This window comes from Kogia breviceps, chromosome X (assembly GCF_026419965.1).
Source record: "Kogia breviceps isolate mKogBre1 chromosome X, mKogBre1 haplotype 1, whole genome shotgun sequence".
NCBI lineage: Eukaryota > Metazoa > Chordata > Mammalia > Artiodactyla > Physeteridae > Kogia > Kogia breviceps.
The window spans coordinates 44,416,169-44,444,063 of record NC_081330.1 but is presented as its reverse complement, the minus strand read 5'-3'; the positions used below and the strand labels follow the sequence as shown (position 1 = coordinate 44,444,063).

The window sequence follows — 27,895 nt, the reverse complement described above, 5'->3', positions numbered from 1 at the left end:
TTTGCCCTACCCAGGTACATGGGGAGTTTCTTGTCTTTTGGGAAGTCTGAGGTCTTCTGCCAATATTCAGTAGGTGTTCTGTAGGAGTTGTTCCACATGTAGATGTATTTCTGATGTATTTGTGAGGAGGAAGGTGATCTCCACGTCTTACTCCTCCACCATCTTGAAGGTCCCCTTCCCACAAGGAAATTTTATCAGTAATTCCCACTCTGGGAAGTGGGAATGAGGGTGAGCAGGAAAGGGAGACAAATTTATTACTTTATTACTTTATACCACTTGAACTCTGAATTTTTTATACATTTTATAATTCATGCATTTGTTTGGTAGATAAGAAACATCTCTTTTTAAATCAAAACATTGGTTATCTTTGATCTGTCAAATTTTTACATTTTTAATTTTCCCTAAACTTTTTGGTATTTTCTGAATTCTTCTGGGTATGTCTTCAGGCCTTCAGGCCAAGTTCTCAAATAATTACCATGGCATGCTCTCTGTTAGGTTTTCTTCTGCCAGTGTCAGAGGCCCAGCATGGGCTCAAGGCCAAGAAAGGTCGGGGTGGGGGCTAAGGAAGACGATGAAAGAAGGGCCTGTGTTGCTTGTTCCCCTGGTTGGGTCAGACTGCGATGGGGTAGAATTCAAGGCTGCAGTGAGCTGTGGTGTGCAGCTTTGAACTCCCTAGACTCCCTGGGGCGCACCATGAGGCCTGCCCATCTTGGAAGTTGCTGCTGTCCGGTAGGGGCATAGATTATCCACGTGCATGTGCGCATGTTCAAACAAACCTATTTGCCAAAAGCAAGGTTCGGATTTCTGCCTGCAGAGTTGAGAGTGAGTCTGCCTCCAGCGTGTGTGTGTCTGTGTAGCGGAGGTTTGGGGGAGGGGTTCCATTTAATGTTTAAAGATAGTTGCAAGAAAATATGTTATGAAAACAGCTGAGTGTTGTGGAGTATCTTTACTAAAGTGGGAAATATTAGCTTATGAACTTTAGGAAGCCTCTGGCAGTATGAAAACATGCTTAAAAGACAATGGGAGGGGTTAATGTTTAGACTGATTAACTCTTTGTAGTCATTTGTTTGGTTCAGTAACGTTGTGGAGACAGGGAGTAACTACAGATGTGTTTGTTTTTAATATGTACTTATTGTATGCTAACACCCTACAAGAGCATGTTGTGAGAAAATAGGATACTCTTTTTCATGAAGTTTTCCTTTCTAAAGATTTCATATCCAGTAAAGACTGATTAAATGATACTTGGGGCGAGAATTGCTTTTTCTTACTCCTGTTCTCTGGCCATGGACCAGCATCACATAATCCCTAGAGTCTTTCTGCTATTAAGGTGCAGCATAATTCAATGAAAGAAGTATGGACTTCAGAGTCAGATCCTAGATCTGCCACTTACTAGCTGTGTGACCTTGGACAAGCTATTTAACCTAATCTTCAGCTTTTTGGTGGTTTTTCTGAAAAATGGGGATAGCTCTACCTCCCTGCACAGGGTAGTTTATTGAAGCACCCTACAAGGTGTTGGGCAATTAGTAAGTACTCAGTAAACATTAGTTCTCTTACCTTCTGGAGGCTGGGGGTGGGGGGAGTACGAAACTGAGTAGGAAAAATAACTCTTTGGAAAGAGTGTACCTTCTCTTAGATGCCATTTTCCTTCTAAGGAAGGTCAAGACGTGAACTTAGAGTGAAAATCTCTCAAGTCCCTCACCTCTCAAAATCTTAATCTGTACCCCAGGTGTGTTGCCCTGTGCCCATACCTTTCCAACGATGATTCTGAGTCTTTGTATTACCTACTTACACACTGTGTGCACCCATTCATGAATTGATTGTCTATATCCAGGCAAGCACCATGCCAGTTTGATTTGCTTTGAGGATGTTGCTACTGAGATTGTCTTTTCGCAGCAAAGTTAGTGAAAAACTTGTTGGATGAGAGAAATATTTACAAGTCACTACTTCAGTTTTTTTTAAATAAAAACTTTGAGGACGTGGTAATGAGAGCACCACCAGATCAAATATAACAGTCTTACCCAAAGAACTCATGTTCATCTGATGAATGCATGTAGCAGAGCCAATGATAAACTCCCAGAGCAACTGGCCCATTTTCCTCGATTGCCATAAACTGTGTTATTCCTGGTGAAGGAACCAGTTCAGTCAACATCAAATGTGTCTACTCTCCATGCACTACATGTTATAGGAGGGGTTTTTGAATTTTTAAGTGTTCAGAATGCTAAGCTTTGGGGTGTTGGAGGGAGAGGGGGATACAAGCAAGTCACAATTACCAACACACAACTGAAGTGTTATCTACATTCAGTTCCTCCAAGGTCAGCATAACCTAAGAGCAGAAAGCCAAATGCAAGACTTTGGGGGGCAGCCACACTTGAAAAGTAGGAGGAAATTAAAACAGCAAAGTAAACCAGAAACAGCAGTAAAAGGGAAGAAATGCAGGATATTACAAGGTCAAAACAAAACCCAAGAATCTTCGGTGGCCTCGCATGTAGCAAGGACTTCAAAAAAGAAAAGCAGCAAAAAGTGATTTGACGGGGAGGAAGTCAGCAGTGGTTTCCGAGGTTAAGTGGTTTCTGACTGGGCAGGTGGTTTCTATTATATAAACAGTGGCTTATATAGAATGAGATATTTAGATCAACAACTTATTTCACACAGAACATTAAGAAGCCATTGTAATTAGATTCACTCCCTCATTCATTTCATTAGCATTTGCTGTGCTCTTATAAGTGCCGAAGTCTACTAAGCTCCACAGGGCAGGGGTACCTAATAGAAAAGCCATAATTAAATCATAATGGCTTTCCTCTCATGAGGAATCTGGGCGAAGCTTTAGACCCATGGCTTAAAAATGAAAGTCTCATTTCCCTGAAAGTGTTTCAGTTTATGTATTCTTTTCTGATATATTTGCCTTTTGTTTTCCTTTTTGAATTAAAAAAGACTGGTTTGCCACATCACAGGCAAGGTGTCAACCTTGAAGGACAGCAAATCTTAAAAATATCAAATCTCAATGTATCTTATGTATGTGTGAGGAATGGTAGTTACAGCTTATGTTAGATTCTTCCCTACAAATACAAACAAAAGCCATACAGAATAGTCCAAAGGGGCTTCCCTGGTGGCACAGTGGTTGAGAGTCCGCCTGCTGATGCAGGGGACGCAGGTTCATGCCCCCGTCCGGGAGGATCCCACATGCCGCAGAGTGGCTGGGCCCGTGAGCCATGGCCGCTGAGCCTGCGTTAGTCCAAAGGAACCAAAGTTTCCACAGTTTCACACGCACAAAAGTGCATACACTGCTTTGCCTCTCATAATTTAATCAGTTTGGCTGGCTGGCATCACTGTCAAAGTACCAACTTGGATTCTGACAGGAGGTTAAAAACATCATCTCAAAGAATCCTGTGTGAACTCTGAGGAAAAACAGAAATGTCATTTATACCTTGTATTAGGGATTTATTTTCCATAAAAGTTTGATGCCTACAACGTAAACCCAACCCCTCACAGGAATAGGCCAAAGCTGCCAAGCTTTCCACACTTTCAGAAAATATACCCTGTGGAGCTCTGCTTCTCAAAGTGGAGCTCAGAGCTGCCTTGCAGTGGGCAACCTGGTGCCTGGAAGTGAGACAACCCACAGGATAGCTTTGGCACACTGCAAAGGTGGAGGTGGATTTTACAGCCCAGTGTGCACATGCACACCTTAACTAGAAGGGACTTTTGTAACTGGCCATCCAAAATAAACCCACCTTAAAAATAAATACACCAACCCACCTTAAGGGCAAGGCAGTGTGTTTTTTCTCTTCCTACTTTCCATATGTCCTGGGGTTTTTTACTTTTTAATAATGAGGAAAAATATTTAACTTTTAAAAAAACTAAAGAAAACTTTAAAAGGTTATTCTAGGCCACCCTAGTGAAAAATAGCTATTTGAAAATTGCTGATTATCCTTAAATCTGATTGTCCTTTATTTTTTCCGTACACAGGCCTCTCACTGCTGCCTCTCCCATTGCGGAGCACAGGCTCCGGATGCGTAGGCTCAGCGGCCATGGCTCACGGGCCCAGCCGCTCCACGGCATGTGGGATCTTCCCAGACCGGGTCACGAACCCGTGTCCCCTGCAGCGGCAGGCGGACTCTCAACCACTGCGCCACCAGGCAAGCCCCTGATTGTCCTTTAAATCCTTCTTTAGCTTCACTTATTTCAATAACTCTGATTCACTGCATTTGGAAAGCCACTAGTTTTCAATTGTTTTATCCCTATACCTTATGTCAAGTTGCCCATCAAGGTTTCCCTGGTGGCACAGTGGTTAAGAATCCGCCCGCTAATGCAGCGGACACAGGTTCGAGCCCTGGTCCGGAAAGATCCCACATGCTGCAGAGCAACTAAGCCCGCACACTGCAACTACTGAGCCCGCGTGCTTAGAGCCCGTGCTCTGCAAGAGAAGCCACTGCAGTGAGAAGCCCGCGCACCACAATGAAGAATAGCCCCCGCTCGCCACAACTGGAGAAAGCCCACGCACAGCAACGAAGACCCAACGCAGCCAAAAATAAATAAAACATAAAAAAGTCACCCATCAAATGTTTTAATGGAGAATATCCTTTCTCTGCAGTAACTCCAAGTACTTTAAAACATGTAACCCAAAATTCATTATTAATCTTTTTCAACTAGTAGTTTTTATCCACTTTCCTTATAACTGTGACTGATTCCCCTTTACCATCAAATTCAAGGACTGTGTGAATGTGTGGCAATCAGATGAGCTAGGTTCTACTAACGGATATATAAAGAAACTCAAAACCAAAGAAAGAATTCCCCCATTCCAACTCCAATTTTAATTATTAATTTCCTTACTAGCCTGAAGGCACAAGTTATACCTCTCCCTATCCAACTTAATGTAAACTATACAATAAAAAGAGTCTGATCTCTAGGAGAATGCTAAGCATATGCTATTTCATGGCAAGGAATGTAATCCTTTCACAGGGAATAGTTTTTGTAAGCAGGGACTTTTTAAAAATGAGAGTCAAGACCTCAGTTTTATATTTCATATCTAAAACTGTACGCCAAGTAGAAACATGGGGCTTAGCTTTCTCAGTGGAAAACAACCATCCCAGATTTTCCAAAAGTTAAACACAATGATTTTAGAGGAAAACACTATTTATTGTGTAAAAGATTTCTATTTATTAATCAAAGGCACAAAACAAAACTAAGACTATTAAAAGTTAACCTTAATGTTGACAATTCTTATCAACCTGGTAAGGAAATACCAGCTAAAGCTAATGAAGATGAGTTGCTTTAAATTCCTAAAGAGAATACAATAACTCTTGACACCATTAAGTAATAATTAGAACTTTTCAAACAATAGGGGAAATATAAATGTTAGTATAAATACCTAAATTTCGAGGCAAAGAAATGTAAAGTGTTAACTGTGTTGCAACCTGGTGTATCACAGAGGACTGGTAGTGCCTTTTATAGTCTTAGGTACCTTAGAGGTCAGAGACTGTCTTTACTACCGTTTGGCAACTCTGATGATGGGTGTTATTCAACTACTGGCTGGAATTAAATTACACAATGTGACTCTGCCTATCAGCAGAACAGAGACTAATGAAAACATTTTAACTTTTTGATGCAAATTCTACAATCACACCAGATAACCCTGGCTGGGAAAAGTCCAGTTTGGAAGGATCAATTTTCGATCACACTACGTTGACAGCAAACTCACAGTGCCGTTCAAAAGCCACACACTGAGAAAAAAAAAAAGTCAAGAGGAACACAGTATTGCTTCATTTACAATTTACTAAGCTCTTCCAGTGTTTCAGAGTGACATGGGGATTTCAACTATCTAACATGAATGGGACAAAAGGTGGACTTTGAACATATCAAGCAAATGTCTTGATCGAATCAGACTACTGGTATAGTTTTTCAATCTATCTGTAAGAAATGTCGGTCTTCCATCCAGGCGATCCTGTAATTCACAGGGTTGGGGGTGGGGATGTTAATATCCTAAAATTAAAGAAAAAAAGTTAATTTACTTATAAACCAAATTTCAATATCTGTATTCCTTTCCACACATTCTAGTCTGCTAATGAAGACCTTCACGTGTTCCCAGTCAGTGGCTCAATTCAAATGTGAAGGGCACCCCAGGGATTAATTCAGCCAGCTATAGTTCTCACATTTTACCATACAAATACTGAAGTGTTTCTTTTTTTTTTTAAGCGGTACGTGGGCCTCTCACTGTTGTGGCCTCTCCCATTGCGGAGCACAGGCTCCGGACACACAGGCTCAGCGGCCATAGCCCACGGGCCCAGCTGCTCCGCGGCATGTGGGATCTTCCCGGACCGGGGCACGAACCCGTGTCTCCTGCATCAGCAGGCGGACTCTCAACCACTGCGCCACCAGGGAAGCCCAATACTGAAATTATTGAAGCACATGTTTCTCCAAAATCTAGTTAAGCTAGATGAGTTTATGGCTCCAGTTAACAGTCCACCAGAGGACTGCAGTAAATGAGAATTAGGTAAAAGATCAGGGGAAAATGCCGATATTGACCAAGAGCAGAGTGTACTTTCCAGGTCACTATTGGGATTCTTCACTTCTCTACACTAGGTCCAAATCTTTTAGAAAGGGTACCACTTAGGATCTTAAGGCTGACATGTGCAGGTAAACCCAGAGAGGCCCTTCTGTCCTTTTTGGCCATGACTTGTATTGAGAGACAAGTGCCTATGCAGGGTTACACAATACCAATAACATTTGAATGCACTGCTGGACATGACCTTCTTGAAAAGCTCAGTCCATCCATCACATGTATAGGCTGGAGTAAACACTAACACTGAGAGAGCTGAGGATCAAAATGAACATACCTTAAAGTTGGAGAGGAATAGGCCCATGTTATGCTGGTTACACTATCTCATACTGGTTATTTGTTATGGCGCGAGAGAGGCAGTAGGCTAGAAAGATTCCAATCAGCTGGAAACAAAATGCAAGCAAAATTAAACACACACATACACACAAAGCTTAAAGACCTCAGGATACAGGTATATTCTCCTTTCACTTCTAATTCACTACCCATTTCCTTAAGTTTTTTTCTAGAGTAAGCATATAAGTGAAGTCTAACTACTACTGTGATTGGAATTTCACAACCACCACTGACAAAAATCACTCAGGAAAATCTTGAAGTTTGGGGAAACTTTCCTTACTCTTCCTCTCAGTTATCAGAGCAAAAAGGATATGGCTTAGAATATGCATCTCATCAAGTAAAATCTCCATCTATCAAGGCAGAGATTCTCTTGGAGGATTCTAAAACAGTGCTGTGATGATGAAAATGTTCTGTAATACCTGTTCTGTCCAACACGGTGGCCACTAGCCACATAACTTTTGAAAGGTGGCTAGCGGCTATTAGTGCAGATTCAGACAGACCTAGCAGGGCAGGTCTTAGAGAATTCTGTAGTTGTAGAAAACAGTGTGGGAAAACATAAGATGCAAGACAACCAAAAATTGGAATGAAAAGAGCAAAACTACTACACCTCTACTGTGATGAGTAACTGAGAGTTTTGTGAAAATATGACTTCTCTAAAAATGCCCTTGCTAACCAGGGCCCTGAAGCAAAAACTGAAGCCTTCAAAGTGGAAATCTTGTAGCTTACACCTCACAAGAGTGATGAAACATGTCCTAACTACAAGGACTTACCTGGAAGCAAGCAACTCCAAAAGAAATTCCCGCAACAACTCCCATTTCTGACTCTATAATGGTCATCACCTTTATAAAACAACCCTCATGGAAGAGAAAAAATAACATTAAGTACAGCTCAAACCATAATAAGTACTTTGATCACACATCTCTGCAAAAGATGAGCTACCTTAGCTTTGATTGTTCTTTTATTAAAATTTATTGTTTCATAACAAATCCTGTCTCCTTTGAGGAACACAGGTTCCACCTTTTGGATTATGCATTTAAGTGTGAAATCAAGTCACCAATTTTCTGAGCTTGTTTCCTCATTTATTCAATAACACCTGCTCTGCCCTATTTCAGATTACATGTATTGTGAGTAAAACTTAAATTCTTTTTTTATTCCTTACTTCATTGTTTACTTTATCTGCATCTCTCTGAGGAGAACAACCTTCAAGTTTACAGCAGCTCTTGGGAAATCCTTTTTCTGAGTAATAATTAGTATCCTTCCAATCTCTATAGTTGGTGACACCACAACAATGCAACTGAAAAAAATCCAACAGAAGCATTTATAGTTCATATTACCACTTTGTAGTCAAACAATTAAACCATCATCTTAGATTATACTTGGTGATCTCTATCTTAAGACATATTTTAAAGCAGCTGTTCTCTATCGGCATTATAATTCATGAGATTAGCACTTTGGGACTGGCCTTACTTTCACTGCTACAGTACAAATGGCTAATGGCTAACGGCTAACGTCTGGTAGGCAGGGCCCTATCCTCTTCTCTGAGGGAATAAGGAATGTGTTCCCCTCTTGAGAAGCCACCATCTATGACCACTTACCGTATTTTGGATCTTGTCTACTGCATCGCTTCTATAATCTCCCGTAGCGTTATATTGCTTTAAAGCTTTCTCATAATTATTCTTAAAGCTGTTCTTAATCTACAGCAAAGAAACACAAGGCCAGTAAACAAAGATTTTAGAATGTTCTTTTGGTTTCTACGTCAAATAAGAAATTTCCACATCTGACCAATGGTCCTATCTTTGATAGCAGCAATGTGTATGGTAATTAACTTCTATGGTCCAATCCTGCCTTCTAAGCAATGTAAGTTTAGCTAAGGGGATTCCTAAGCAAAACATTCCAGTAAAAGATGATAACGACTAGAAGTTCAAAGTGCTATGGGAACATATATTTATTCAAGTGGCAGCTTCCTTCTACTGTATCTCCTCCCACCCTCAATCTTTCTTCACTTTAAATTGAGTACACATTTGATGCCTATGGGATTTTTAAGCTACAAAATCTCACTCTGGGAGAATGCACTACCACTCTGCACTACCACTCTCATTGATAAGCCTTCAGTACTCATTGAATGACTTCCTAATCCCAGATTTATTAAGGTTTTGATGAGTGAAGAAGGTATCAATTTTGTGTTATCAATTTTGTGCTTTAAATATTTTCCTATCGCTAAAGTTATAAATTGTACTATCTACACTTTAATAGTTACTTATACACAGAAAAATGACTGCAAATACAAATAATTATGGGTACCTTCAATTTTCTTCAGGTGACTATCAGTCTTTATGAAAAAAATGGGCTAGGTTTTTTTTTGCGGTACGCGGGCCTCTCACTGTTGTGGCCTCTCCCATTGCGGGACACAGGCTCTGGACGCACAGGCTCAGCTGCTATGGCTCACGGACCCAGCCATTCCGCAGCATGTGGGATCTTCCCGGACCGGGGCACGAACCTGTGTCCCCTGCATCGGCAGGCGGACTCTCAACCACTGCGCCACCAGGAAAGCCCGGGCTAGGTTTTTTTTAACCAGGAAGTCATTACTGTCAGCTACAGGTTGAAAAGTCAGCTTTGAACACAGCTGTAAGTGATTTTTTTAAACTAGTGAAAGCTGTCACTTAACTCTATTACTTAAATTTATCCAGCTTTATCTCTTAGAGGATAAATTTTCACATATTAAGGTTCCCAAACTCAGGCTTACCTCATGTCTGAAAACAAATCCTACGATGGCAGCGACCAGTTCAACCAAAAAAATGAGAGTCAGAAACATTGCATACTGCAGGATAAAAAGAAAAGTCCAAGTCAGTTTATACATCACAGCTGCAAAGGGAGTCAATGTTCAGCACGTTTTTATGGAAAAGGGCAGGGAAAACACAACAAAGGTGGGAATTGGCAACTACACTGTTACTTGCTAAGTTTTCATAAGGAAGAGGAAATATCAAAAAGGACCATGCCTAGTTCCAAGAAACAAAGCCTACAACATATAAGCCTTTTCAAAAACCAACAACCAATTCTAAGAAAGCAAGGACTCACCAGTTTTAGCATCCATGCAGAAGCTCGGCAGGTAGCAAAACAGCCGAAGGTGCCCAAAAGAATAATGACAGTGCCAGTGCCAATGAGCACGAAGGGGACATTGGTGGCCTTTTCATTTAAAAGGGAAAAATAATTCTCTAGGCTCACCTTGCCCCAAATGCCAACAGCAAGAAGGATAACACCAGTGATCTATGTGGGAAATCAGAGAATTGAGAGTTACACACTGTATACAGCAACATCTTCAAACCACAAACCACTAGGTGTTTAAGAAACAATAGGTGTGAGAATTGATGTAGCAGTCTGTGGCCAAAGAGCTGTGGCTGGGATATGGTAGACAAGGGGGGGTGGGGCTGTACACAAGAACAGGCCTTGATAAATCCACACGCTGGATCACTGTGGCCAGGACAAAACCAAGGGTCAGCTAGAGAAGGCACCTTGACAAAATTCTTAAACTTTCTGGTTTTTTGCCCTAGGTATCAAAACTTAACTGTTTTACACCTGCCTTAGGAAGAAAACCTTTCTGCAGGTGGGGTTGGGGGAAGTGTTTCTAAGAGTTCCAGAAACTTTCCCCTTCCCCCCAGTTCAGATATGAGCACAGGGTACAAAGGGACGGTACACAAAGCAAGCCCAAGGACAGACTGGCGGGAGTGGAGCCATTACCATACTTACCTGAGAAATACTCCCCTCTGATGAAGCAGTGAAAAGAAAAAGACTATTATGCAAGCGAGCCCTCACCGGGGCCGGGCAAGCCTTGCCTCTCCAACGGTCCGGGGACACCCTCTGTTTGCTCTGGGGGGATTCACTCCCTTACTCGCCCCCCGCACCGAATTCCAACGCTAGGCACGTCTGGGTCGCAGCTCAGCCTCTCGGCTGCCGTCGCCCGACACCCCGACCCGTGCGGGCGAGATGCCCGAGCCCGAGCTCGAGCCCCAGCACGTCGTCACCAGCACAGGGGTCCCAGCAGCGACCGCCGCCCCAGCCCCACCAGCGCCTCCCTCCCCACCCCCGATGCGAGCTCCTTCCGCTCGGGGTCACCGCCCCCCCGCGCGCACGACCCCAGCCCGGGATCCCCTCCCGTCCCCGGGCGTCTCCGTCGCTCACCCAGAAGATGAATGTGTAGATCAAGAGGACGCTCTTGAAACAAGTGATGACCGGCTTGGTCTGCAGCCTCCGAGACGGGGAAGCCATGACTAGCCCGAGACCCTGCCCCGCCGCGCCAGGCGATCGGAACAGAGTGAGCGAGGCGCGGAGCCCCCGAGCCTCCCCGGAAAGTACCGAAAAGTTACGAGCGTCTGCGACTTAGAAGAGCCGGAAACACTGTACAGTTTTCTAGAGGGCAATGTCCGGGAGGCTGTCCGGAAAGTGACGGCAATTTCCGAGCGCCCCCTGCCGAAGGTTGCCGAAAACTCTACACAAAAGGTTCTAGTGTCGGAAATTTCTTAGATCTTCAAAGGGGAGCTTGCTTCATTTTTTCGCTCAAGGAATCTTTCCCGCCCGCCACCCCTCCCCCTGACCTTATAACTGCATCATATTGTTTCTATCACCAGCAGCACCAGCAGCGCTCTGAGATTCAGCCTCGCCGGTCCCTGGAGCCCTAGAAGGAAAAACAGAAATGGAAAGAGGTTAAAAGTGACCTAAGAATATTTTATGACATAGCAAAATACTCTCAAGATATATACTTCCAAAGAGAAACAAAAGCAGATCGCAGAGTGATACGTCCAGTCACATGTTTTTAGACAAAAACCGAAAGGAAAAGTGCAATTTACCTGAATGGTAGAATTACGCTGATTTCTTTCTCCTGTTTTGTGCTTTTCGATTTTTGAACATTGTTTTATGAGGTGGGGAGGGAGCATAAGAATAATAAGAAATAATCACTTGCACGAATTCCAAAGGTAGGTATGAAAGATAATGAATTTTAGAATTTCTCTACAAGAATTTGCCAAGCTCCTTTATCCCTCTCCCCCCTTATCCTCTAAGTAACTTGAGAGTTGAGGAAAAGTGTTTTAAAGTACTTAATCCTGAAATGTAAGTTCAGCTATTAGCTACAAACTTCAAAAAGGGAAGGCACTACAGAGAATACCAGGTAAATGTGACCCCCTTTTGAATGTTAAAACTGAAAGGCACTGTATTCTTCCAGCCTTCTGGTTTTTCAGATCAAGAACCAGCTGATCACAAAGAGGCTGAAATCATAGGTCATACAACTAATAGCAAAGCCAAAACTAGAGATAACTGTGCTTTGCAATCATCTCCCCTATTATACAATCTGTATATGGTGTTTGGTGTCTGCTCATCCCCAAGAAATTCTCCCAATTGCTTAGATCTTCCTAGAACTTGAGACCATGTGTTCCTAAGGACTTAAACTGCTTACAGGATGAGAATGAATCACCAGAAAGTTTCTGGTCCCTTATGTCCACAGGCAGCCCGAAGTCAGACTTTGGGATAAAGTGGAATTTAAAAAAAATTAAAAAATAAAACAAACAAACAAAAACAGCCCTGGGGCTTCCCTGGTGGTGCAGTGGTTGAGAATCTGCCTGCTAATGCAGGGGACACCGGTTCGAGGCCTGGTCTGGGAGGATCCCACATGCCGCGGAGCAACTAGGCCCCTGTGAGCCACAACTACTGAGCCTGCGCGTCTGGAGCCTGTGCTCCGCAACAAGAGTGGCCGCGACAGTGAGGGGCCCGCGCACCGCAATGAAGAGTGACCCCCGCTTGCCACAACTAGAGAAAGCCCTCGCACAGAAACGAAGACCCAACACAGCAAAAATTAATTAATTAATAAACTCCTACCCCCAACATCTTCTTTAAAAAAAAAACAGCCCTCTTCACGGTCTCCTAAATACTGGAAACATCAGGAGAGGGATTTTTTTTTTTTAATCTATTAAGGTCTGGTTTCTCAACTAAAGCATAAGCTCTTTGAGGGAAGAAACTGTGTCGTGTGTGTGTGTGTGTGTGTGTGTGTGTGTGTGTTATTTCTAGAAGTGTGGGATTAGAAGACAGTATCAGTTTCCTAACCAACCAATTTACATAATCATTGACACAAGCTTAACACTACAAATGGGCATTTACTGTATTGCTATGACAATAAGTACTGCATTAGTGAAGAAGAGATGGATACCTAAACTTTTTGCTTGAAACCTTGCTTTAAACATATACCACAGAACCAGAAAACAGGAAAGTTCCATTAACTTGGTCACACAGAGCTTCCCTGTGCTTCAAATATTGACCTAGGACCAGCTCCTATAGCACCATGCCAGATGTCTGAGGTCCAAGAGAGCAACTACTGGAGAATTATTGCACTGCCACACTTTATACTAAAATCTTATCCTAAAATTAGAAAAGCCTAACACATAAATACATGGAGAGAATGGGTAAATGATACATCTATACATCTTGTAAACACTAAGCCAAGGTCATCAGGCATAAGGCAGACATCAACTTTTAAAGTACCACATATGCCATAGCTACAGGAAATGAGGTTGAGGGAGGCTCTAAGTATAATTAAAGCTGTCTCCCTAAACTAAATAGCACTATCTGAGGGGTTCTCATATTAAAACAAAAAAGTATCAAGGGAAGTCTTGCTAAATTCTTGTCATCTTAAATGGAAGTTTCCTCTGAAGCTTAGGTTTGTACCATGTCCTGAAAGGGATTTTCATTGTGAGCCTGAGAGCAAATAAATACTTCTGTGGCTGAAGAAAAAACAAAATAGTCAAAGCAAAAGCCACATCTTATTTCCAAGAATGTGTTGATTTTCCTCCTCTCCCTTCCTCTGCCACTCACAACGCTGCTTTGTTTGAATGGCAGTCGGTGCCAAATTAAACCAAAAGCTGACAAGGAATTTAATATTCCTATGGCCACAACACCTTGCACCAGAGCCTCCCACCCTGCTACTCCCTCCCCACCCCACCCCGTTGCCATGCCACCAAACCCAGAAGTTCAGTTTAGTTCAAATTTAGGCCTGGGTCTGGGTCCAAACTCAGACAAAGGGGCGTCTCATCCCATCTAGGAAATGTAACAAGTAATTCTCTAGGTTATAAGATTATTCTTTAAAGTATTAATAATGACTGCAATATTGAGCATTGACTATGTACCAACCACCGTTGCTAAGCAATCAGCAAGCATTGCCTCATGCTTACATTACAAAAGCCCTTATTGTGAGGTGAGGACGACCACTGCCCACATTTTACAGATGAGGAGACAGGTTCAAAGAGGCTAAGTAACTTGCCTAGGACTAAGCCCTGGCAACTTCTGTCTCCCTCATCAGAAATGGGGCCCACTCTGTGATGAGACCTGTCTGCCATTGTACATTTAAACACAAACAAGGGCTCTTTGGAGCCCCTGAAGCACAAGAACCTCAATGGTTTCCCCAATTCTGCCTCGTACTGGGGTTTTTTTGTTGAATTTTACTTTTGCCTTCACTCAATAGCCCAATCACCTAAGAGGTAATCCTGCGCGTCCCAGAGTGGTAGAGAGTTCAATAGTTCTTCTGGTTCAGCCTCTCAATTTCTCCCTCTTTTCTGAGCACAAGAACATGTTTGATGCCGAAAATGTAGGAAAAAAAGAAGATACCTTCCTTAAGTATTGTTGCTGCTTGTTTCACATTCAATATTTAGTATAGATTTGTGTCCCTTCCCTATTAACTTCCTGTAACTTTCAAGATTAGATTTAGATGTTTCTCTTTGGCATTTAAATGATGCCTCCCCCAGCACGTGTATCAACTTATTTCCTACAGCTTTTCCAAAGTGAATTTTCTGTTCCACAATAAGCCAGTATGATTATCTTCCTCAATAAATAAGATCTGTTCCCTACTCACTTCCCACTCTCCAAACTCAAAATTCCTGCCCCTGCCAACTGAAGGTCCAGCTCAACCCCAACTCAATGAGAGCGTCCTCCCCCCAACCCCCCACCCCAGCCCACAAACATACCTTTTTCTTTAACATCAGTGCTTATACTCTGACTACTCACGTTAACTCATACCCTTAGTCCATTACTATAGTACCTGCTTTCAGTACCTGCTTTTTCTCTACTTACCTGTCTTACATCCTGTTGTTCAGAAACTACTGCGCCCCCTTTTATACTCTCCAGAACCCTAGGACACAATGCTCAGTTGATGAGCTCCTTTGGTGCTTAGCCAACCCCTGTTCAGCTCATTGGTCATAGCTGGTCTCTGAGGCTAACCACTTAGTAGTCACTCAAGGTTTGATTAAGTTAAATGAAATTAAAAACTAAATGTCTAAGCCATCCCAGTGTTGCACTGACATAAACCAGAAAAATTAAGTTGATAATGTCTTGGGACATTACTACTGCTTGTCTTAGGAACCAGTAAAAAGACATCAGGGGGCTTCCCTGGTGGCGCAGTGGTTGAGAATCCGCCTGCCGATGCAGGGGACACGGGTTCGTGCCCCGGTCCGGGAAGATCCCACGTGCCGCGGAGCAGCTGGGCCCGTGAGCCGTGGCCGCTGAGCCTGCGCATCCGGAGCCTGTGCTCCGCAACGGGAGAGGCCACAACAGTGAGAGGCCCGCGTACCACAAAAAAAAAAAAAAAAAAAAAAAAAAAAAAAAAAAAAAGACATCAGGCATTTTGCACAGAATGCATCTTATCTCTTATTCACATAATGATCTTACCATTTTCATTTTCTAATACCTTTTCTAGAATCCCTCCAATTACCTTTGGCTAAGTGCCTATCGTAAAATCTAAAAGCACCTTCTACTTATTTTCTTAAAGTGTCATATTTTACATTACAACCATCAGATAAATATCATTTAAACACATAATTTAAACATCATCATTTAAACAATAATTCATAGGTATAGTTTTAAAAATTAGCTTCCTGAATAGGAATATCTTTTTATTCCTCTTGTCTTTTCAGATTCTCTGTGAATCCTTTCTTCCCTTTCCAGACTTGATCGTGCCTCTTACAAAAAGGCTCATAATATACAGTTTGAGACACAGAGAAATAAGAAATACTCCTAAATGGTATTAAAATTTACATTTCCATGTCAATTTGTCTTAGTCCACTTTTCTAAGAAAATTGTTTCAAGTCTAGGCTTGTTGAGCTTTGCTAGGCAAGTCAGTTTCCATAGCTAATATTTCTTAAAACAATATCTTATTGACTGCTGAGGGGCTTCATATTAAAAGTCTTGGGGCTTCCCTGGTGGCGCAGTGGTGGAGGGTCCGCCTGCCGATGCAGGGGACACGGGTTCGTGCCCCGGTCCGGGAAGATCCCACATGCCGCGCAGCGGCTGGGCCCGTGAGCCGTGGCCGCTGAGCCTGCGCGTCCGGAGCCTGTGCTCCGCAACGGGAGAGGCCACAGCAGTGAGAGGCCCGCGTACCGCAAAAAAAAAAAAATAAATAAATAAAAGTCTTGAAGTTGAAAATGATACTGAACTTTAAGAACCTTAAAACTTTGTATTTGTATGCATGAATGTTGCCAGTCTTTGTCTTATATTCCCAACCAAATCATAGGGAAAGGTGTTTTGTTTAACTTTATAGCCCCACAGTGTCTAACATAGTGTTACCCACACATAGTAGGTGCTGAAGAAATGTTGGTTTTTTAAATTGACCCCACCTGTTTTGAGAAAGGTCTTCATATTACCCATCCCAGTGCTTCATACAAAAGCTGCCCCTCTTGTCTCATTTATCCCCTTACTTTGATCTCCCTATGATTTCCATAATCTCTCCTTCATTTTTTTCTTTAATCTCTCTCTGCCACCCCTCTGCCCTGCTCCTTCCAGCCCGAAGTGGGAAATGAGGCCTTATGCAGCATCCTCATCTTAGCATGTGCTGGACTCTATGTTTGGTGCTGGGGGAATGAAGAAGACTAAGCCAAGGTCCCACTCACAGTGTAGTAGGGGACAGAGATGAGTCTGAGATGAACAGACTAGTAGAATAGGGGACAGTGATTGTCATATAGCAACAGTGACAGTAAGTGTGATAAATCCTGTAATTGAGACATGTACAAAGTGATATGATAGAATAGAAAGGAAGGTGAAGTAAACCAGTTCTGGCTGGGGTGGACTGAGGGAAGCTTCTCAGCAGCAATGAAGGATACGGTCTCAACAGCCCAGGAAAGAAGGGAAAGGGTTACAGGGTAGAGTAAATATATCTGCTCCAAGCTACCACAGGGTGAAAGGAAGAGCAAGAAGTTCATTGTGTCCAGAATGAGGAGTCATGGGGTGAATGTTTAAAACTAGGCTGAGGGGCTTCCCTGGTGGCGCAGTGGTTGAGAGTCCGCCTGATGATGCAGGGAATACGGGTTCGTGCCCCGGTCCGGGAAGATCCCACATGCCGCGGAGCGGCTGGGCCCGTGAGCCATGGCCGCTGAGCCTGCGCGTCCGGAGCCTGTGCTCTGCAACGGGAGAGGCCACGACAGTGAGAGACCCTCATGCCACAAAAATAAATAAATAAATAAATAAATAAATAAAACTAGGTTAAGGACATAAGTGAGGTTTGCTTGTGTGGGGTACAGTGTGCTCTGCTAAGAGCTGGGACTATACTCTTTGCCAAGAGGGAGCCAGTGAAGGGAATTTTTAGAAAGAAAACAACCCTGGTCGAATTTATTCCTCTGCCCATTCACTAGCTCTCTCTCCTCTCTCTCCATGTCTCTCTTTTTCTCTCTCTCTCTCTGTCTCACACACACACACACACACTCATTTAATAGATTCACTATTTCCTAACACATAAGTTTAATGTAAACTCCTATATCTGATTTCATGGACCTCACAATCTGGCCCTACTGTATTTATTCAACTTTGTTTCCTACTGCTCCCCTGAACCCATCTCCCCTCTGAGCTAACAATGAGCCCTTGTATATGTCATTTCCCTTGCCTGAGAGCAGACCACAGCCCGTGTCTTCCCACAGAGACCTCACAGTGTATTCCATAGCTTTTGGAAATTTATATGGTCTTGTACAATTTTCTAATTGTTTGTGTCCCCCTTCTCTCCCGTAGTAAACAAACCCTCTGGGAGCTGGAGAGTAAGCTCCATAAGATCAAGAATCACACAGTTTTTACTCATCACTGTCCTCCGGTTCTTAGCTTATAGTAGATGTCCAATGAAGGTTGGTCCACTAAACACACACAATTGTAGTTAAGAACATTTTTGTTACAGCCACTATGGAGAGCAGTATGGAGGTTCCTTTAAAAACTAAAAATAGAACTACCATACGACCCAGCAATCCCACTACTGGGCATATACCCTGAGAAAACCATAATTCAAAAAGAGTCATGTCCCACAATGTTCGTTGCAGCACTATTTACAAAAGCCAGGACATGGAAGCAACCTAAGTGTCCATCAACAGATGAATGGATAAAGAAGATGTGGCACATATATACAATGGAATATTACTCAGCCATAAAAAGAAATGAAATTAAGTTATTTGTAGTGGGGTGGATGGATCTAGAATCTGTCATACAGAGTGAAGTAAGTCAGAAAGAGAAAAATACCATATGCTGACACATATATATGAAATCTAAAAAAAAAAAAAATGTCTCTGAAGAATCTAGAGGCAGGATAGGAATAAAGACGCAGATGTAGATAATGAACTTGAGGGCACAGGGAGGGTGAAGGGCAAGCTGGGACGAAGTGAGAGAGTGGCATTGACTCTATTTTTACATTTGGTACTTTACACTACCAAATGTAAAATAGATAGCTAGTGGGAAGCAGCCACATAGCACAGGGAGGGCAGCTCGGTGCTTTGTGACCACCTAGAGGGGTGGGATAGGGAGGGTGGGAGGGAGACACAAGAGGGTGGGGATATGGGGATATAAGTATACATATAGCTGATTCACTTTGCTATACAGCAGAAACTAACACAACAATGTAAAACAACTATACTCCAATAAAGTTGTTTAAAAAAAGGAACATTTTTGTTGAATGTGTGTCTCCTCCAATCCATGAGGGCAAGGATTATCTCCATTTTACACACTGATGTCTATCAAGTATTGCTACCTCAAACAGTGTGTGGCACATAATAGATGCTCAACAAATATTTGTTTAATTAATTATGGATTAGGATGTCAGGGATTTTGTCCACTATCCTTAACACAGTAGATGTTTGATAAACTTATTAAATGAATGAGGCCAAGACCATGTCTTTGCCTTCTTTACACAATGATCACACTGTTGAACACATGGTAAACACTCATTACACATTTTTGATCGGTGGATGGGAAATGAAATGGGCTTGCTACTGGACTTTTTATTATTGTAAACACAATTCTTCCCTTCATGACTGAGAAGGGGTTACCAGGTTGCTTACACACACAAGGAAGAAATCATTTCTACAGCAGCTAAAAAAATTTCTTCCAGGACAATGCATTTAAAAGGATGGAAATTAAACTCTAAGGGGAGGGAGAGTATCAGGAGCTGTTCTGCACTGTGGTAGAACATTCTCATTATCAGATACTAAAATGAACAAAGCTTGCTTAGTGAAGAGAAACACAGCCCTCCATAAGAGATCACCGGGAAACAGCTTAGCAATGGCTATAACCTTGCCATGCACAGATAGATCATCTCAATTGGCTTAAACAACCTCCCCCTAAAGCTTCTCTAAGCATGCTTTCTCTCCACTCTTATTACAGGAAATCAGTTTTGATTCTGCAGGCTAGAAGTGCATGGTACTTTTTGTCAGCAACGTAATCTTATCAGAAACTGAAGTCCATGGGAGTTAGGTCATCAGAGAGAGTTTCAAAGTGGATCTGACCCTGTACAAGGGATGGCAGGGCAACATGGGGATGGAGAGTACTAAGGAATTACAGGGGAAATCTGCAGGGAATGTCAAAATCAGCTCCACTCTTCCCCTCTCCTAGGAGTCTGTGGAATTCCTTTTCATTCAATCCTGAGGTCATGCTGAGTCATTTTTAAAAAAGTGTTCTTCAGCACACCACATCTCTGGAAGCCCTTTAGCCAGCCTGTTAGTCATTACTATACTCACAGGCTTGGGGCCAGCGCCATTCACACTTTCCTCTGCTCTGCAGCAGACGGACTGAGCTCCTCTCATCCTTGAGTTCCTTCTCCCCCACCTCTCTAAAACTCTTTTCTGGGGGAGGAACAGCTATAGCTTTGGGGATAATATAGCTTTAAGGAAACTTTTGGCAGATGCTGGTGTCCTAACATCTGGGCAGTGTTAACAGAATCCCGGAGGCCCGGACAGACCAGGAGCCACTCGTTCTAGGAATGTAAAAAAGTAGAAGTTTTTCCAACTGATGAGAGGAGCAGAGAGGAAGGAGAAAGAGCAAGAGAAGGAGAGAGGGAGAACACACAAAAAACGTACAACAGGTAAGATCTGCTGCTTCATCCGTTCACACCACACTACCCCATTTCACAACCCGGGAGGGTAACGAGACCCAGGACTTGGGCAAAATGGCTTGGAGGTGGGGCGGGGGGAGGAAGAAGTTCTTTTATGAAACTGGACCACATGCTGCTTTCCATTTGAGCCGTGACCTGGATGCAGACACAAGTTCCCACTACCTTCCCGGCCCACAGCAGAGGGATGGCTGACCCCGGTGGTGAGTCAAGTTTTCAGTCTGAGACTGGGGAGAAGGTGGGCAGGGAAGGGGTCACAGACTCAGAGCACTGGGTCTGCAAAGGAAAGCCCCTGCTCCAAAACCAAGGAACTGGATGGAAGCTGCATGTGGGAGAGGGGCCGATGATTAGGGCATCTAGCTGTTCATTTTCCTAAATCTCTCTTTAATCTCCTCTCTCTCATCCTTTCGCTCCCTCCTCCTACTTTTATCTCTTGCCTTCAGCTCTGGCAGATTGTCTTTTCTTGCTAAGCTTCCTTTCCACATCTTTCCACTTTCCTTGTCCCCCCCCCCCACCTCGGCTTGCTCTTACTTCTTCTCTATCCTGCTTCCTTGCCTCTCTAGACAAAATCTGAAGCCAGGGAGTAGTGAACTGGAAAGTGAATTTTTGCCATTCTTGGACTTCTCCCGCCCCTTAGGGAGGCTGGTCAGAATCTGCCATCTTTTTGTTCCTCCATTTCTGGGACTGACACCTCCCCCGAGCATGGCATTTCATTGAAAGTCTGTGGGTGCTTGCTGAGAAGTCCAGAGGCCAGTTTATACCAATGGGCAGCAAGTTTTAATACTGTCATTTATGAAGTATTTGCCTACTGGGAACCACACAACTCTCATCCCATTAGAGTGAGGACAGGACGGGAAGTAAGAGGGCAGTAGGAGCTTGCTTACCCTCTCCTCACGCACCTCAGCAGGTTCTTTCCAGCCCCACTGACTTCCTGCTGGCTCAGCAGGGTAAAACTAGAAGGTTAGGCTGGACTTGAAAGCCAGAAGCCACTACTAAACCACTAAGCCTCAAAGTCCAAAGCTAAGAACACAGCCAGGGTATAGTCACCACCTGAGAGACTGCAGAAAGGAGACATCCAGTCCTGTTCAAGATGGAGTTGGTAATAATAATATCTAATATACATGGATTGCTTCCCTATGTGCCAGGCAATAGTCTCTTCTATAAGGTAGATACTATTATTATTCCCATTTTATAGATGAGGAAACTGAGGCTCAGAGAAGGTAAGGAATTTGTCCAAAGCTAATAGGGACAGAATTGGATACACATGCAGATCTGTGTAACTCTAGAGTTCAAGTTCTTAGTCCATATATGCTAACACTTTCCCAGATTTGTGGTTAGGAACTACTAGTTAAGTGGATGAAACCATCAGCTGGCGTCTTTAGATTGCAGGATTCTCTCTCGGTTCTATATGACTTAATGTTGACCCTTTCCTGGTCTTGGTACCTCACTGTCCCTCTCTGTAACTTGGACCATGGAACATTGGCATCAGATATCACCAGGGTCAATTGAGAACTGGTTGTTTTATGTCCTCTTCCTCCTGGGAGGAAAAGACCAAAATTAACAGAGTGTTGTTATTCTATAAAGTGGAAGATCCTTACAAGGGGGACCATATAATAGGCATTCATTAATTTAAAAATCTCTCTTCTTCCTTGCAGATCCTGCATTTCTGCTTTCTCTCACTTTTGGAAGTTCGTTGATGGCTGATTTCTGAAAGTCATCCTCCTTTGCCCTGGTGCTTCTGGCTACATACCTCTATTCTTGTCTCCCTAAGCCACCCTCCCACTCCCCCCTCTCCCCTTTCAAGGATGGCCGTTCAACTAACTCGAAGAGGAGCACTCTCTCTGCTGCTCTTCCTCACTCCAGCAGTGATGCCAACTTGGTATGCAGGTAAGATCTAGGAGCTGTTGCCCATTATTTCCAGGAAGGGCAGGGCTTAGAGCAAGTGTTAGAGAAGGGAAGGGTTAGATCGCAATAGGAGACACTTAAATTAGATACAGAGAAGAACCGTCCTCAACAACAAAGATGGTTAAACATTGCAAAAGGCTACCGAGGGAGGTTTTTGAGGCAAACTGATAAGAGATTTTCGAAAACAGGCTGCACCAGCATAAAAATGACGTTGGTCAATATATCCTTGTAGCTTATTTGTACTACATAGGGAATATGGCAAATATTTTATCATAACTATAAATGGAGTATAATCTTTAAAAATTGTGAATCACTATATTGTACACCTGTAATTTATATAATATTATACATCAACTATACTTCATAAATATAATAAATATAAATAAATATTAAAAAATAAGGTTGATCAACATGGCTTTTGAGGCCACTATCTTACCTGCTTCTCCACTTACTTTCTCTCTCCCCTCCCAGACCTTGTTTATAGGATGAGATTTTTATAGCCCTTTTCTGCTGAAGATTGTTAATGACAATTCAGACCATATTCTCTTAAACAGGAATCCCTCAGTTTCTTCTGGCTTGTTTCTTATTTTGGAAGGGATGGGCATTTCTAGATCCCTGAATGTTTCATCCTTTGCCCCTGGGGAGACATAGGGAGCTCAAGAGAACAGGCTCAGCAAGGAGGTGGGAGAGGGGAAGGGGAGGAATGAAGGAAGGATAATGAGGTGCCAGACAGGGTTTTTTTATAACTAAAAAGATTTATTAAAATTAATAACCAAATGTTTTAATTGACATCAGAAGATCAAAACAATAAACCCTGAGAACATAGAAAAAATAGATAATAAAGATATGAGCAGAACTTAATAGAACAGAAAAAAGTATAAAATTGAGGTGATTTAGTAAGTCAAAAGAATATTCTTTTTTTAAACATCCTTATTGGAGTATAATTGCTTTACAGTGGTGTGTTAGTTTCTGCTTTATATACATATACACATGTTCCCATATCTCTTCCCTCTTGCATCTCCCTCCCTCCCACCCTCCCTATCCCACCCCTCTAGGTGGTCACAAACCACCTAGCTGATCTCCCTGTGCTATATGCGGCTGCTTCCCACTAGCTATCCACCCTACCTTTGGTAGTGTATATATGTCCATGCCACTCTCTCACTTCGTCATAGCTTACCTTTCCCCCTCCCCATATCCTCAAGTCCATGCTCTAGTAGGTCTGTGTTTTATACAGAGTGAAGTAAGTCAGAAGGAGAAAAACAAATACCGTATGCTAACACATATATATGGAATCTAAGAAAAAAAATGTCATGAAGAGACTAGGGGTAGGACAGGAATAAAACACAGACAGGGGTTTTTGATGGAGCCCAGCTGGCATTCCAAGTGCTAAGAATATTCTGTGGCCTGCAGCGTCTGCCTTCACGGGGGCTGGGGGGAGTAGGGGCAAGAGACAGGCCCAACTAATGGAGTTAGAAAAACATCCAGAGACGAGTAAATAAGAAACTGCTTCCATCACAGCTGCAGTCATTGTAGCTAAAATTTTCCACATGCCCTTAGCTCCTGGTGGAGGTTTCTGGCAGTAGCTCTGTTTGGAACAGCTGCATCAAGCTTTCAAACAAATATGCGCACTTCTTCCCCTCCTTGGCTTAACCTGGCTCTGTAGGGGGTGAAGCATAAGGGCTGACACTGAGATGAAGAAATTCAAGTCAAGCCCTTGGCAGAGTGCACACTGCCTGGGGTTAAAGGAGCCCCAAGTCCCCAGGAGATACCATGTGCAGCCGTCCTCCCCAACCTCCCCCCAGCTTCAGTTCAAGTACATGAGACCAAAATCCGGCCAAAGCCATGAGACTATGGAGTGGAGGTTAAATGCCTCAAGCCCCATTTTGAATAACTATAAGAAACCTCATGGCACACAAAGGCCTTGACCTTTCCCAGGGTGGAAGCCTGAGCTGTTGGAGTCTTAAGGACAGTGCAGTTTTTTTAAAAGAGTTGGATTCATTTGAAGCTCTCAAAGGGCTGTTTGCAAAGGTGGCTACTCCCCACTTCTCACAAGAATCACTATGGTCATCATTCCTTCTCAGGAGCCCAGGCTGGTGAGGTCTCTGACAGCCCTGTAAACCCACTCATTCTGCCTTTCTCTTTTCTTAGGAGGCTACGTGATGAGAGAAATTTGGAAATTTCCCAATAACCCTCCCCTACATCACGAGCTCAGTTGTCGGAGCTTGCTCCATCCCACCTGTTCATTTCTTCATTCAATAGATATTTAGTGACCACTCTCTATGCATTCAGCACTGTTTTGCTCATGACTATAGCCTTGTCCTCCAATGGGAATAGTACAAGGAAAGCAGCCAAGTGTGGATTCCTGGCTAATCAGAAAAAGGATCCAAGAATAATCAGCAGGGGGTGGGAAGCGTTAAGAATATAAATCAAGCCAACAGTGGGTTAAAAGGGCATATTGGCATATCTGTGCAGTTTAGGAAGTCAGCCAGTATTTCTTATCATAATCCAAGCATTAGGGGGGATCTTAAAATTGTCATCAACTCTCAGTTACATTACCAACCACACCTTTGTGGAGGGTAGTGCTTAGAGGGTCTGACTGTACTATGCAAGTTGGAGGAACCCAGTAACAGACCACAGTAACCACTGATCAGCATAAAGGAACCAAGGAATGCCGCCCAAAGCTCTCTCAACCAGGGCTGAAGAGGGACAAGCAGATAGAACAAGGTGAGAAGGGGGGACCCTCTGGTTTCCCATATCTCATCTCAGTATCTTAATATTTGCCAAAAAAATACCAAAAGACAGGCAAAGAGGGGAAATGGAAAGGCTTCAAGTGGTAAGGTGGCCCCAACTTATTCCTGTCACGAAGCAGACTTGGCACTGGGCCAGCCACCTCTGTACCCTGGTGAAGACTGTAATTATCTGACTGAGTCTTCCCCTCAGCTTTCCCACATCCCCTGTAATTCTGGAATGATGTGAAATGCTTGGTGGCCTTTGATCTCGCACACATAGAGTGAAAAAAAGGCTGAATTGCGAGAAAGATTTTGGATTTTTATTCTTGTTGGGCATTGTCCAAAGCTCTCCCCTACCGCCATCTTTAGTGCAGTGTCTGAGTTTGGTCTCGAGGGGATCAAACTGCCCTGGGCTGGAATGCCTATTCTGCTCCTTACTAGCTGGGAGACCTGAATTCCTCTGCGCCTGTTACCTCAAGTGTATATGAAAGCAATATGGGTGTCTACCTCACTGAGATGTCAGGGTGATCTAATGAGATGACGTATGTAACGCACTGAACCCAGAGGAGGTGTTGAGTGATGTTAGCAGTTGTTGTTATTGTGGTTGTTGTTATCCAGCCACCGACCTTGGACACTCCTGTCTGCTCTTCTGGTAAACAGAGGTTTGCTCCCTGCTGGGCATTTCTTCAAAAGCAAGCTCTGGAACAAGGGTAGGGGGACCAAAGCATTTAGAGAATGGTGCACATCTGTCCTCCTGTTCACAGGCACTGTAAGGCTTTGATACTAAACTGAAACAGCCGACAAGAATTCTGTTTCCCACCTCCCCACAAAGAAACTTCCCAGGTGGGGAAAGAGGGAGCAAGGGAGAGGAGGCCTAAGAAGAAGTAAAGGAAATCCAGGAGAAGAAGCGAAATGGGAAACCAGGAAAAAATAAAGGGAAGGAGAAAAAATGAACTCTTTGCTCTGGAATGAGGGCAAACCAACGAGGACATGATTTCATAAGGCAAACTTTCAGTTTGATTCATTCCCTTGTTCATCAAGCTGGACTGGTTTCCCAACACCCACCCACCCGCAGCCTGTGCCTGTGGGGACTGGAAGAGCCTCATCATCTGCGCTCTGCTCCACCCTTTAGTGCAGGGGGCCTTGTGCCTCTGCACAGAGAGGAGGCAGGCGAGCTTGTGGTCGGAGTGTTGACACAGGCCAAAGGGCTTCAGCACTAAAACCCAGCCCTGTCCTGGAAGCACACCCTCTCCTGGGAATGCAGAATTGTCTTCTGACTCCAGCACGGCTGGCTGCTCTATTCCTGTGTGTGCTTTAGGGCTCTGGGAGGCTGGAAAGAGAGCTTCCGGCAACTTCCCTCCGGAAAGGACCAAGTTGTATTCCAATTAGTTCATGTTCATGACCCATTTCCTGCCGTCTGGTGGAACGCACTGTTTAGTCTCCTGGACAGCCGTAGACTGGCCTCCACCAGGGAGTGGCCCACTTAACGGGATGAGGGTGGTTGTGGAATGTTCTCTAGCTCAGCAGCCCCCCACTAAGGCTCCTGCTGATTAGAGGAACTAGATATCTTTCCAAAGCAGGACAAACTGCTCAGGAAGTGAAACTCTTCTCATGTCCCCTCGCCTTTTGAGCCCTCCCTCTTTGCCTTCGCATGCCACCCCTAGCCCTGGCAACCAGGTGGCAAAAGGCTGGTGCCCTGTGGGCTGGTGGGAGCTTGAGGAATTATTTCCCTCTGAGGATTGTGAGAAGCCCCATCACTAGTGGAAAGACCCTTGCTCAGGCTCTATGTTTTCTTCCTACCTGGGACAACAACTGTCCATCCTCAGAGCTTGGTCATCAGTGTCTCACCGAAACTCATGTGTTACATCAAGGAAATGGGTCATTTCTAGTCCAGATGGGCAGGATTGATGGCTGCTTAAGAATTTTGAATTTTTTCTTTTGAATGGAGGTTTCTAGTGCTACCAGTGAGCCACCCACCTCTCCCCCAACATGAGTTCACCCTCTGTGCACCTGAGGTGTGGGCGTTTGCCCACAATAGTTCTGCTGCTTCACAAGGCAGGATTTTACCCACTAAATAGCCACCTAGCTCCCCACCCATGGAGTGTCAAGTCCTCAGAAAGGGACCAAGTTGGAAAGGGGAAAAGGCTGGGAAGGACTTGAGTAAGAAACCAATATGTCATCTTAATATATTCTTCATTCTAGGTTCAGGCTACTACCCAGATGAAAGCTACAATGAAGTATACGCTGAAGAGGTCCCACAGGCCCCTGCCCTAGACTACCGAGGTAATCCTCACTGCTTCTCAGGCTCAGGAAGGGCCTTATTTGGCCTAAGGCCTAGGCCCTGCCTGAAGCATCCTCACCCAACTTGGCTCATTTGTGCCAAAGCTGCAGTTCAGGGAAGCAGGGGCTGTGGTTTCCAGTCATGAATTTGGTTACTGACTTGCTGTGTGATCTCACCTGTCTAGAATTAAAATTTAGACCACGCAATGTCGGATATCCCTTCCACTTCTAAGATTCTTTGTTTCTGTGCTTTGCAAGCCATGCTGAAGAGTTTAGCTGTTGTGCTAGAAGTTATAAGGAGTCATCATATGATTTTGCAGAGGGGAGTGAGATTGTAAATAGTAATTTCAGAATATCAACCTCATTACTGTGGACAGAAAGTAGGAGTTCAGGAGGGGTAGAGCCTGGGTCAGGGAGATTCTCCAGGAATCAGTAACAGTGATGTTTGTTAGAGATGATTGAGGTTAGTGGAAAAGAAATGGAGAGCAAGGATGAACCCCAGAGATGTCTCAAAGAAAGAGATGACAAGACCTAGTACAGATTTGATGTACCAAGAGGTTAAGAAACAAACGACTCTCTGAAAGCATCCAGTCTGAACACCTGGAAGAACTGTAAGACCCCTCTCACAGAGACAAGGTTAGAAAAGAAAAGTGGTTTGTACCCTATAGACAGTGGGGAGTAGAAAGATGGAGCTTTGTGAGTCAGGTCATTAGCTTA

The 27,895-nt window shown here is 43.6% G+C and overlaps 2 protein-coding genes across 6 annotated transcripts in view; one reads left to right on the top strand and one right to left on the bottom strand.

Annotated features, from left to right (window-relative positions):
- Nucleotides 1-5,751: 5,751 nt before the first annotated feature.
- Nucleotides 5,752-22,721, bottom strand: TSPAN6 (tetraspanin 6). Of its 4 annotated transcripts, XM_059051076.2 has the most exons (9): nucleotides 22,606-22,721; nucleotides 11,063-11,555; nucleotides 9,962-10,150; nucleotides 9,630-9,704; nucleotides 8,482-8,580; nucleotides 8,046-8,180; nucleotides 7,657-7,740; nucleotides 6,831-6,936; nucleotides 5,752-5,976 (listed from the first exon to the last, which is right to left on the bottom strand). In XM_059051076.2, the coding sequence occupies exons 2-8, from the start codon at nucleotides 11,147-11,149 to the stop codon at nucleotides 6,868-6,870; spliced, it is 738 nt and encodes a 245-aa protein (XP_058907059.1). In that variant the 5' UTR covers nucleotides 11,150-11,555; nucleotides 22,606-22,721; the 3' UTR covers nucleotides 5,752-5,976; nucleotides 6,831-6,867. The 4 variants fall into 4 exon arrangements, with proteins under 4 accessions (XP_058907059.1, XP_058907060.1, XP_066879758.1 ...); XM_059051077.2 differs by lacking the exon at nucleotides 22,606-22,721 and having other exon boundaries at nucleotides 10,109-10,150; nucleotides 11,063-11,256; XM_067023657.1 differs by lacking the exons at nucleotides 8,046-8,180; nucleotides 22,606-22,721 and having other exon boundaries at nucleotides 11,063-11,284.
- SRPX2 (sushi repeat containing protein X-linked 2) overlaps nucleotides 19,816-27,895 on the top strand; it is a 23,861-nt gene continuing 15,781 nt past the window's right edge. The window contains exons 1-4 of one of the 2 annotated variants that reach the window (XM_067023656.1): nucleotides 19,878-20,237; nucleotides 20,396-20,467; nucleotides 21,920-22,151; nucleotides 27,101-27,181. In XM_067023656.1, the coding sequence (XP_066879757.1) occupies nucleotides 22,070-22,151; nucleotides 27,101-27,181 (163 nt within the window). In that variant the 5' untranslated portion in view covers nucleotides 19,878-20,237; nucleotides 20,396-20,467; nucleotides 21,920-22,069. Of the gene's footprint in view, nucleotides 20,238-20,395; nucleotides 20,468-21,919; nucleotides 22,152-27,100; nucleotides 27,182-27,895 lie in introns of both variants that reach the window. The other variant, XM_059051049.2, reaches the window with a different exon arrangement.

Coding starts and splice junctions, on each gene's coding strand:
- TSPAN6 (XM_059051076.2), bottom strand. CDS start 11,149: ATGGCTTCCCCGTCTCGGAGGCTGCAGACCAAGCCGGTCATCACTTGT. Junction 10,151..11,062: donor TCTACACATTCATCTTCTGG/GTGAGCGACGGA, acceptor TTTCCCACATAG/ATCACTGGTGTTATCCTTCT. Junction 7,741..8,045: donor CAGATAAAGTAAACAATGAA/GTAAGGAATAAA, acceptor CTCTTCCATGAG/GGTTGTTTTATAAAGGTGAT.